General features: G+C 38.3%; 1 protein-coding gene across 3 annotated transcripts in view; it reads right to left on the minus strand.

The window, feature by feature from the left end:
• Positions 1–12,199, minus strand: part of dock8 (dedicator of cytokinesis 8) — a 58,357-nt gene that overhangs the window by 29,358 nt on the left and 16,800 nt on the right. For all 3 annotated transcript variants that reach the window (XM_044112611.1, XM_044112614.1, XM_044112612.1), the window contains 13 exons: positions 8,932–9,141; positions 8,614–8,699; positions 7,882–7,948; positions 4,188–4,337; positions 3,917–3,997; positions 3,589–3,754; positions 2,744–2,880; positions 2,388–2,481; positions 1,883–2,045; positions 1,169–1,286; positions 998–1,068; positions 410–554; positions 205–306 (listed from right to left, as the gene is read on the minus strand). In XM_044112611.1, the coding sequence (XP_043968546.1) occupies positions 205–306; positions 410–554; positions 998–1,068; positions 1,169–1,286; positions 1,883–2,045; positions 2,388–2,481; positions 2,744–2,880; positions 3,589–3,754; positions 3,917–3,997; positions 4,188–4,337; positions 7,882–7,948; positions 8,614–8,699; positions 8,932–9,141 (1,590 nt within the window). The remainder of the gene's footprint in view (positions 1–204; positions 307–409; positions 555–997; positions 1,069–1,168; positions 1,287–1,882; positions 2,046–2,387; positions 2,482–2,743; positions 2,881–3,588; positions 3,755–3,916; positions 3,998–4,187; positions 4,338–7,881; positions 7,949–8,613; positions 8,700–8,931; positions 9,142–12,199) is intronic.

Below are 12,199 nucleotides of genomic sequence, written 5' to 3' on the forward strand. Positions count from 1 at the left end.
ATTAGAAACACCTTTAAATTAATATTTAGCTCCATTTATTCTGTTACATGTTGAAAATCAATAAACTCGAAAGTAAATGTGTTAGTGCCTGAAACGATGCATCTTTCCAGGATTATCATGATAAATTGCACCAAGATTGTGGCTGCGGCTTGACAAAATGTGAAAAGGTTCAAGTGGTATGTTCACATATTTAACTGTGTGTACCTCTGGAGGGTGTAGCGAGTAGTTGACAGGAAGTCGCTCCAGAACGATGGGCAGACAAAACTGCCCAGTCTGCAGCCGGTCGCAGCTCAGGATGGGCAACCACTGCACCGAAGGCAAACACCAGATTTATTAGATCAGCATAGTTGGAGACTGAAGACTTCAAGACTGAAGCGAGGAGTGTTATCAGAGAAAAGCTAAATCTCACAGAGTATCCAATAAGGGTCTCGCAGTTGCCGCTCTGGTTCTGTTTCTGTTGGCAGCTGATGTGGTAGAAAGTGAACAGCAAGTGATGCCTCTCCGTCAGACGGGCTGGAAGGAAAAGCTTCACCTCTTCATAGAAGTCTGGAGACCTGAGAAGGACAATAAAACAAGAGAAAGCACAAAAAAAGAAGATGAGAATGGAGGGTAAGAGAGATGAAATCCACAAACACTTACATGATAAAAAGATTTATCAAATAAGAAGTATTAAAAGAAAGCAGGGCGAAGTGAGGGGAGAAGTAAGGACAGAGACTGAAGTCCTTTGAAACAAATATTATAAAACAGAGACAAAATAGAAGCAGGGGATTACTAAAAGGGGATGATGTAACAAAATAAACAACTGAGAAATTAATAGGCTTTATGGACTAAATATTTCAAAACATACATGCTGATGAACTACAGTAACAAATCTCCACATTTCAAGTTTTAATTATTTATTTATTTATTCATTTATACTTGCATGTATATTTTTTACATATCACAACGAAGCCCAACATTTAAGGAATCAGGGTTATACGCAATAATGTGTACTTGCTTGTTATGGTATGTAACAGGTGTGTAAACTTCTTGTAACAACTCGGGGCAGCTGGATTTTCCAAAAATAACCTAAAGATAAAAAGGAACATAAAAATGAATAAAAACATGAATGCATTTTGCAATATGTCAACTTTCAAAGTGTTTAATGATTTTAAACAGTTACACTCACAGGCAGAACACAACTGGGGTCCTCTCCACTCATAAACTGGATTTTGATGGTGATATTTCTTGCTGATGTGAGTCTGTTGACAAAGTTCAGTCTCTGAGGGTAGACAAAGAGCAGGTTCCTACAGAGAAACAGAGAAAATGAGGATGAGACCTCCTGGTTATAACATGAGAAAAGAATCCTAAGAAATATGCAAGTGAAAGAAAGCAATTACAAAACAAATCACTAGATGGCGCTCCTGTAGCAAATATATCTTAGCCATCTGGTGGTAAGTTGAAGAAAATCTCTCCCGGCCTCTCATGGTTTGCTAACACCACGGAGGTTATTAAGGGGTTATTAAGAAGGTAATGCAATATTTGCACTTCCTGAGATTGCTCAAGAAGGAAACCATCGGCCAGAAGCTGCTGATAACCTTCTGCCAGTCCTCCATAGAGATCATCCTAACCTATTGTGCCTTGAACTGAAAGAGACAGCAATCAAGAAAGAGCAAAAGATCATGGGCTGCAGTCTGTCTTCTCTAAAATGCAATCAGAGTCTTCACTGCCTCAGTAGAGCAAAGCATGTTAGCAAAACAGCACTTTTTATTCTTTTACTTTTAGCAGATAGTAGAGCCAAACAGCACTTTGATGTAGCCTTTGAATCTTGTTGTGCTTCCAACAAGATTTGTTGTATACAATTATGATAAAAGCTTTCTATTCTAACAGACGCCAAACACACCTGTAAATATTGTGAGGGACGTAAACTTCACTGGAGGGAAACTCCAACACCTCTTTGATGGGACGGATGTTTTTCTCAGCCACAGGTATGAGTGGGATGAGTTCAGTGGACAAGCAGGCCTGCGGCGTCTCGTGGATGGGAGACATGTCCAATTTAATGCAACCTGGAAGACATGATTATTTAAAGTTTGCTTAAACGGCACATTAAATACTGCATCAGCCAAGAAACAGACACCCAATAATTAGAGAGGGAGAGGGGAAAAAATACTCCTTCAGGGAAATGCACTTTCTGGCCATGAATATCAGATCAATACCTCCATTTTAGAAAAAAAAACAACATTTTTAATCAGTTTGATGCCAGTCTGACTGGCAATAAATTGGAGAACTGTTAAGGAGAACCGTTAGCTGAATTATTCCTCTTTACACTTTGTAAAGAAAAAAATAAAAGCTGCTGCATGAGATTCAGTAAACAGATCAAATAGTTAAATGCAATGAGGAAAAAAAACCTGGTATTGTCTTGATCCTTCTTTGTGGAGTTGAGGATTTCTTAATATCAGCTAAGAATTTCAACAAATCCTCATCACTTAGACGATCCCCTTCCTGAAACATAGACACATACAATGTTAGTTTTATAAATGTACATAAATGGCAAGAATGAAAAAGTCTAAAGATAATTAATATACAAAAAGTGCAACTACAAAGAAGAAACATTAAAAGAGCTTCATGCATTTACAATGTATTTTTCTTTTCATAATAGGCTGCAGGGGCAAGCTGGAACACGCCCTCGTGTTTGTGACATTTATCTTGTCGAGTTCAGCTTTAAAATAAAACAAAACCTGATTTCTGTGTTTGGCTGTCTAACCTGTTTGAAAATCGTAGTAATAGTGATGGTTGCAGGTTTGAAAGTGTGAACGTTAAAACAAGCTTCCTCCATGCTAGTGAAACGCTCGGAGTTCCTCCTGGGGAGCTGCGCTTTCCGGTCCATGCTGCTGGATTTACCTTCAGGAAAGAAAAAAGAAAGATTGAATAAATATTAACTCCAAATAATGAATCCATTATGATAGATTTTTTTTTTTTATAATATGTGGAAACACTTTTCAATACTGCCAGAGAACAAGTGAGTGGAATTAGCTGAAAAGTTGACATGCAGGAGATGATTTGTTGAGAAATTATGATATAACTTATGAATATCCAGATGTACTAATTTAGAAAAGGGTGTATAGTTTTATAGACAATTGCTTTTGTTTGCAGATCACTGCCATTCCCTTTCCATCTTGGCTTTGCAGTAATTCCCACATCTCACCAGTTCCTGTGCTGTTCTTCGCTGGGATTTTTTGTGTTTTATTTTTTTATTTTTTTATTTTTTTTAAGACATGACTTTCAGAAATCTTTTTGGTCTGACATTTCTTCCCACTAGTCCATTCTCCTCCTTTGTTATTTCAGCAATATACTGATACAGTCAACAGGAAGTATTTGACAAGACATTCTATGCTTATTTGAAATCCTCATTTGAAAAATGTGTCTCTTATATGAAATATGTGAATCTATTGTGAAGGAAGCATTAAGAAGTTGTGCCCAAGAATACTTTGTACTCATTTAGAATAAAACATAATCTGGATCTTCTGGTAAATCTCCAAAATGAAAAACCACATGCAGGAAATGACAAAAGTTTGGAGCAGGTTCCTCTATGGACAAACTCATACACACCTCCTTTTACGCTGTCAGAATCTGTGACATCGCGGTCCGAGGCAACAGTTTGAGAGATGACCTCCATGATGTTAACTGTTGCCCAAGCAAAAGGCATGCGATAGCGGCCCAGCCTCTGGCAGAAAGCCTCTGCCTGGCTCTTCAGTTTCTCAAGTTTGTCTCTGTTCTGAAAAAAAGAAAGAAAGCCACAAATCTTCACTTTGATTTTAGAGTAAAATAATAAACCCACAAGAATCATTGGTTTCACAGGGGGAAGAAAGAAACAGGCCACCTTATTTCTGTGAAGTGAGTCTGGTGACACAACAAACAGATTGCTCTGCTACTTTACCTTTGTAGAGTCACTCTCCCGCATTGTTAAATAGGGGTCAGCACAGTCACTAATCTCTCCTTGCTGGAGGACCTTCTCAATCTGAAACACAAACAGGAAGTACACAAGTAATCAGAGAAGCCCCTCTAAAAAATCTATATCTTACTGGCAAAGGTTCACAATGCATTGAATTACAGGGTGTGCAGTATATTTTAGGCCTCAACTATGGGGTTTCTTTAAAATGCTGCTGTTTTCCACATGACTGTTAAAGGACATTGTTTTTTATTCTTACCTTGATGACCAGGTATATATCAGGGGATGGGTAAGTGATAGAGAAGATGGCAGATCTAGCCAGAGTGGAGTGATCCACACATGGAGTGTGAGGTTTCAAGAAGTTTCTAAATTGCTCTGAGTTGAGATCACAGTAGAAGTTCTCTGATATCTGGATGATCAAATGAAAGAAACATAGATTTAGAAAAAAAAGAGAGAGAAAAGTAGTATGTTAGACAAGCAGCAGTCTCAATAAATTGATCAAAAAGCATTGCTGACTCAGCACTCAGCAATTTCTCATCTCCCTTTTTTTTATTACAGCCTGCAGGCAGAAAGAAAATGTTCTGATCTGACCGGACCTGCTGCGTGTCATGTGATCCTATTCACTGCAGGGCTTTTAACCTCCGTCCATAATACTGCACATACCTCTGCTGCACTGACCAGAGCAGCAAACACTCAAACAAACCAAACCCTCCATGTTTGGTAGCAGGAAATCATCAAGATTAACTTTGATCAGGTTGCATGCTTTGATAAGTATTTTTGCCGCAGTCTTTTTGTCTAATCTGTTTTATCAATCACAAAACACCTCATAGCATATTGACTGGTTTTACTGCAAATGTTGTTTTTTATTCTGCTTCATGGCAAATATGCCTTCTTGCAAGACATCCATCCATTTATATATGCAGGATTACCCTCAGGGCTGCTGCCTATAACCAATGGAGATGGACTTCTGTAGGTAATTAGTTGCACTGTACTTTATTTCAGGTTATCAGACAAAATGTAATGAATAAACTGCATGCAATACTTTTCTCCCTTTACTTTGAAACATTTTGAAAAACTATTCATCTTTTGCTAATATGAGCCAGCTGTCTTCTACAGTTAGACATGCATCACTCACTAAAAGTAAAGCAAAGGCCCGGTGTTCACTATGTTAATATTCAGAGAGAATCATTACTGCAAATCACTATTAAACTGTGATGAAATGAGACACGTGGAATGTAATAACCCCTCTTCAACATGACATCGTTTCTGATCACAGAGTGATGTGTCCGCCTTGCACCAACAAGCTTTGCATTGTCAGAAGAAGAACAGCTGGTGCTTTTGAATTAGCATCTGCGTAGCACGTTCCTCTTCTATCCGCTTCAATCAAAACAAATCTTTGTGAAAACTGCTGGAGGAAAAAAAATTCTAGTATGCCTGCTAATTTATTTTCTATGCATAAACTGCATGAGTCTGACCTTTTACTGCTGACTACAGAGGAATGTTCTTAAGGAATGATATATCTTGGTAATAAAGTTCATTACAAAATAACAAAGGTCATCAATCATAACAAGGAATACTTCCAAAGAATCCATTTCAGTCTTGCTGTAAAAATAAGCTCATTTGCTTGCATGTCTAATGTAAAACCTCTGTCTGTTTTGAAATCCTAAGTAGGCCGCTTGTTGGGCCAAAGCCTGCCTCTGTGCTCTAAGAAGGACATTTTTTAATAACCCAGAGTATTAAGTGGAATTTTATGAACATCTGCTGCAGATTTCACAAATATAAAACAGCCTGAGAGGTGCATGAAAAAACACAACACAAGCAACAACCTATTTTTAACTACGACGCTGAAAACAGAGAAAAACAGGCTAAACAAGCCTGGTGAAGATTTTAAAGACAAGTATGTCAAAAGTGATCGGTTTGTAGTTTCAGCTGTAATCACATCTGACAAAACAAGAGCAACAGTTTCTTTAACATGTATATAGAGACATGCTTCATAACTGTTCAACAGTCAGCCTCACTTTTTACTCATATCAATAGACAGGAAGTTGTTTCACTGCCACAAAGATACACTATCAGAATTGCAACTTCACATTATTTGCAATGATTTTTTTAACTTAATGTGTTCTCTATACTTATTGGTGCTCCTGGTGAAGATGAATTTAAAAAGCCTAGAAAGAAAATCAGCTTTTTCTTAACTATTATTTTGAAAACCAACTTTCAATATAATTTATTTAAGGTGAGAGGGTATTGCCACATTTGTTGGGACCCCTAAAATTTCCTCTCTCCCCATTTTTGATTTAACACCTTTATTTCCTAAAGTCAATCAGAGTGTCACATAGTCTAAATACCAGCTGTTGACATGCCAACAGATTATTTGAGAGACCTACCAGGAAAGATCCCGCTCTGTAGGACAGAAACAGAAACATAAACAGGCTGCGTCTGCTAAACACTGCTGTATTCCATCCATCCATCCATTCTATGTTCACCCTTTGTCCCTAATGGGGTCGGGAGGGTTGCTGGTGCCTATCCCCAGCTAACGTTCCGGGCGAGAGGCGGGGTTCACCCTGGACAGGTTGCCAGTCTGTCGCAACACTGCGGTATTTTTAAATGTAATTGCTCATTTTGGTTCGATGAGACCAAGTTTAAACTTTTCAGAAACAGATACTTAGCAATTTGAATGATGGGTATATAGCTATTGTTGAGTACGGTGTGGAATCTGTAACGCAGTGGGTCTCGTTTTTTTCCCAAATGTTCTTTGACATACAATTCTACATACAATTTCTGCATACAACAGCAATAAAACATTAAGTTGTTCTCAGGCTTTTTACTAATCTATGGTGGACAATAAGAAGCATTTATTTGGTGCATCTTTCTGAAATATACGCCATTAAATCTCCTTCTGGGGTGGTAATTTACAGTTCCTCTCTTCTATCCATTGGAATATCACAAAGCTGTTAATCTTGCAAAACAGGACAAAAACCATGAGAGCAGAACAGCAGAAAGTCAATAGAAAATTTTCATTTTAGAGGTCAATATGCTCATAATTTTTCCGTTCTTTTACCTCCCAAAAAATATTAACTCGTGTAAATCCAGACGTCTCTTAATCTAGTCATTTACAAGAAGTAATTCATTTTAAAGCTAAAGATTTACTTGATCATATTGCCTCTGTTAAAATCACTGGAAGCAATTCATTGCTGCCAATTGCCATACAATATGGTTTTCTTTTTTAAGCAACAGCTTATATATTTTTTCCTATATGTCGTATTGAGCATTCAGTTTTCTAATTTAGTTTATCTACAGAATATTCCATAAAGCATGCTCATGTAATACATGATATTTGGTGTTTGCTTCTGTTTTTAGTACATATCCATGCAGTAAAACTGACTTCAGATGTTAAAGGTTTACTTTGTGGTATTTCCCAATGCAAATTTAATGAAGTTGTGTGAAAACCAGTGTTATTAGGCCAAAGTGGAACAGCACAAGTTCAATCAACAAAGATAAAAAATGCAGTGCATAATTGTGAAGTGCAAGGGAAAGGATTAATGGTTTTGGACTTTCAAATAAAAATCTTGAAAATGTTGACACACATTTGCATTCACTACCTGGAATCAATATTTTGTACAATCACCATTCCTGCAACTCTTGCTGCAGATCTTTCAGGATATCTCTATCAGTTTTGCTCTTCTCAAGACTTTTTTTTTTCTCCCCATTCTGTCATACGAAGTAGCTCAAACTGAGTCAAACTGGATGGAAAAGTGAGACTTCCTCCCATGTCCTACATCTCTATAAAGATTTGAAGGATATAACTGACTGACTATCCCTAGTATTAGAATTAATGTGAGGAAATACCATTGTACATACGTAGACATGAGAACACTGGGACACACCCGGCAGACTAGTCCTACCTAAGAAGAGTAGCAAAAATAATCCCCAAAAATAATGAGTTTCCTTACCTTTTTTTTCTCTTTCAGGTCATATAAGGCCATGGTGGCAAAAATGGGCTCAATGTCAATTTCAAACCTTGAAGTGAAGGAAGAAGAGGAAATATGCAAATTAAGTATGGCCAATGAGTGGAACTCTGTTTTTACAGTTGAGCTCAAAATATATTTTCTTCCTGTAAACGGCAGTCATGACAGGAAGGAACCAATTGTCCCGACGCTAAATGATGACATGCTGAACTGAGGGATCAAAAAAAGGGGTCAGATAGTATGATGCCAAACCACTGCAATTTGAGAAATTAACCCAGACATTTTGCAGCTGTATGGGCTGCACAGGGAAAGGATTATGAAAAGTGTAAGGCAGAAAAATGTGAGTGGTCTGTGTGTTTGTGTGTGTGTGTAAGACAGAGAAAAATCCAGCAAGTAGAGGGAGGAATACAGACTTTATAGGGAGGAACCCCTCCACAGAGCAGTCCTCCACCCTGATGTATTGCTTTGTGTCAATAAATTCTTTTTATTAATCTACTTGGACTCATAAGTAACAATCAGATGTTAAATCCATCAGTGTCTTATTTGCTATATAAAACAGAAAAGTTTTACTTCATACATAATAGGGTGCTTGAAGATTTTCACTTTAAAACAAGCAGCTGCTGGCTCTCAGCCCACCGTGTACAATGAACAGAAAGCAGCTGATGAAATGATAGAACCATTCTCCCTCCCACAAGATAATGAAAATGTATGACATACTTCATGGCCTGGCATCGAATCAAGATGCGTTCTCCAGTGTGTTCTTTGGGGCAGTCGGGAATGGGCCGGATTTCCACCGCATCGTCCTAGAACAAAAACAAAAAGAAGCAAAAAATGAAAAGCAGATGTGGATGGGTCGGAAGAAAATTGATATTTTCAGAAAAATGTTTTTTGCACAATGCATGTGCCGATTTTGACATTTAACATTTATATCAAAAGTTGTATACGTTTCCACAAATAAAACCTCGATGAACTGCTTTGGTTGATATAAATATGTGAATTATACATATTTAAATAGCTAAATAGTGAATACTTCACCTCATCAGGTGGCGGGTAAAGCGCAAACACCTCTGGGTGTCTTTTTGCATGCCGCGCCTCCTGGTTGAAGCGATCCAGCTCCTCGTGGCTGCTGAAGGCCAGCAATCCTTCGACCCTCTGGTCCGGAGCCAGGCTTCGCAAATTAAAATCACACGAGGTCAGTGTCCGGCTGGAGTCGTCGCTCAGCCCTGCTAGAGTTGGGGACTTGACCTGAGGCAAAGATGGAGGAGGACACATTAGTGTGAAGGCGTGGTCCAGGTGGGCGCAACAGAATCACATTCATGAGACAGGAATGAAAATACTTGAGATAAAAATGATGGATGAATAAAAAGTGACCCTCTTTTATGTAAAGTGTCTTGAGGCAATATTTATTGTGAATTGGCGCTATATACATAAACTGAATGAAACTGAAATGTTACAGTTAGATGTAAAGTCTTATTAAAAGACATTTAGATATGACTTCCTCTTAAATTATAATTAGACAGTAAACATTAATTTTCTGCTTGAACAGTATTTCAGAACTAGAAAATTCCTGAAGAAATTTAACTGGGGCCTGCCAAAGTATGCCCATCGGTTTGGACCCAGCATTCAGATGCTAAAAATTAGCATCAATGCTAAGCTAGCTCAAATTCCAAAGAATTATTTTTTTGATAAGTTAAAATGAATTTGAATATCCAGAGAAACCAATATGACACTATGGGCTTATGCTGCTGGCACTTTTTCTACTGTACTCGTTTTCTGCTCTTTCTACATAAAAAGTACTGGTGGCTCACTTCTGTGTTTAGTGCCATTTCTTTTCTGAATGAAGTCATTGTCAAAGCTACTGCTCTCTTTCAAGCCATCTTCTTTTCTTTTCCTAGCTGCAGAAAATGCTCGTGCTTAGCTGCATTTTCCATTACTACGCTTAACTTTATGAGTACATATGTGTACAAATGTAAGAAAGCGGTTTCTCAGTCAAATAAATTAAGAACCACTGTTATAAGGTAAGGGAAAATAAGATAGTTGTCTCTACTGTTTTCTCCAGACACACTGGAGGTATGTAGCCAATTTGTCCTGAGCAGCAGAACTGATCTGATCATTTATTTCTGGAGTTGATGATTATTTGACAACCAAAACACTCCAAGCAACACATCTGGACTGAAGAAAGCATCAGGAACTTCCACTAATCAAGTTAATTTCCGTTTTTGATATACAGATATGTTCGGAGGCCCTTTAGAGTCATCTTTGATCATGTCTGAATAATAAACCCATTTGCAGTATCAAAGTACTTCCAGATTGGTTGAAGCCTTCTTAAAATAATACAACCTTCCTAAGATGTTCAATCATAGCTAGGTCATTTCCTAAACTGTGTTTACACAAGAGTTCTTTGGAGCAACCCCAGGATTTCAACACCAGAAGACGGTGTGTTGAAGCAAGGCCATGTTTTTAGATTACATTTTCACAAGCCTGAGTTGAAAAAACACAATTCATCTTTTTTTAACAGTTTCTTTGCAGATGTACATGCAAAGTAATGAAATTAATTTATTCATCAGTTTAATCAGAATGATGAGATCAGATGATTAACAAAAAATACTCTTTAATTTCAATAACTTTTGTATTTAAAGAGAAAGTTCTGTTCCTGGCACAAACACCAAGCTACTGGGCATGGCATGACTCCTCTGCAGCCACACTGCATGACGAGGACCTTCTCTCATGCCACCCCCCTCTTCTTGTCGTTTTCACTCTCATCATCCATCAAGCCCAGCTCCAAGCTGTTACACTACAGGGTAGGACTGACCGAGCAGCCACCCTGGTAAAACTTAGCCCTGTCAAGGCTCCAGGAGTAGATCATACCATATACCCGGGGCTTTTGTTGAAACAGATTGGACCAAGGACAGGGGACAATAGTGTTGTTCTTCCTCTCTCTCTCTTTCTCTCTGGCATAGACATGATGGGAAGCCTGCAGCATTAATAGGGGGCCTTTGGGTTTGGATGATTAACCAGAGCGAGCAGTGGGTGGAAGTGGTGCTTTAAGGGGGCTGGGTGGCAGGGACTGCCTAACTGTGGGAGCCAGGGATTTGGTCACTCTGTGACAGAAAAACTACAGAGAGGCCAGCATGGGAAGTTGGCCTAATAAATCACCACTAGGAAAATGAGTCAGTGACCTGAGCAGCATATTATTAGTTGGTGAATTTCCAATTTTCCACATTTTACAACTTATTTCGTTGAGCAAATTGGGAAAATAGTAAGTTTTATTTATGTGTAAACAAGGCTAACTAAACTTGAAAGAGCCGTTCTCACAGTGGAGGGAGTGATAAGAATAACAACACACTGTTGTGTTCAGTATTAAAGAACCCACCCCCTTGCTTTTCACATTCATGCTTCTCAGGCCTTCATCAGTATGGACTGCCATACTGCTCTTAGTAAAGCGTCTTCAACAAAAGACACTTTAAATAAAGAGACTATGCTTTTCCTCCAGCTCCTTTAAAAAAACAGTCTGATTACAAGGAAAGTGGACAAATATGAATTTATCCATACACATCTACATGGGAGCAAGCTGGATTTTGAGAGATCAGTTCAGCTGTGTGTACTAACTGAAAAAACGAGGGACGTTTTGCTTTCATAGGTGCAACAACAAGCACTTTAGCATGCAGACTGCTTCTGCAAACATTTGTGACAGAGTGGGTCATCCTCAGGAGCTCAGGGGATTCAAATTTGTTACTATGGGAGGATGCCACCTGTTTAAGTCCAGTTATAAAGTTCACTTGTTACTAAATAGTCCAGAGTCAACTGCAAGTGGCATCATAACAATGTGAAAGTGAATAGCAACAATTGTGGCACGTTGAGTGAATGCTGAGTAGCACAGTGTGCAGAGATTGGCATCTTTCTGAAGGGTCAATAGCTACTAAAAATTCCAAATGAGACATCTAATCATGCATGCATGAAAAAAGATTATGCGAAGTCTGCATTATCACATCAGCTAAATGCAGAGATGATTCAAAGGCTTCATGTCTACCTGACTGTCAGCTATTTTCAATGGCCAACATGCAAATATATTTTCATACTAGGTGGTCATGTGATAAAACAGCTGCTGTGATGTCTGGAATATTACATTTGCATTGAGCCTCTCTGGGCAAACTTTGTTCATTGTTGAAACGAGAACAAATGTCAAAAACCTTCCGTAAACCTAGGTTAATCAGACAAATATTAGTGTCTATCACATTAGCTTGATTAGCAGACTATTTGGTGCTTAAACTATTCAAAAGAGGCTGGAATTAAAATGTTATAC

This window comes from Gambusia affinis, linkage group LG03 (genome assembly GCF_019740435.1).
Source record: "Gambusia affinis linkage group LG03, SWU_Gaff_1.0, whole genome shotgun sequence".
NCBI classification, from domain to species: Eukaryota; Metazoa; Chordata; class Actinopteri; order Cyprinodontiformes; family Poeciliidae; genus Gambusia; species Gambusia affinis.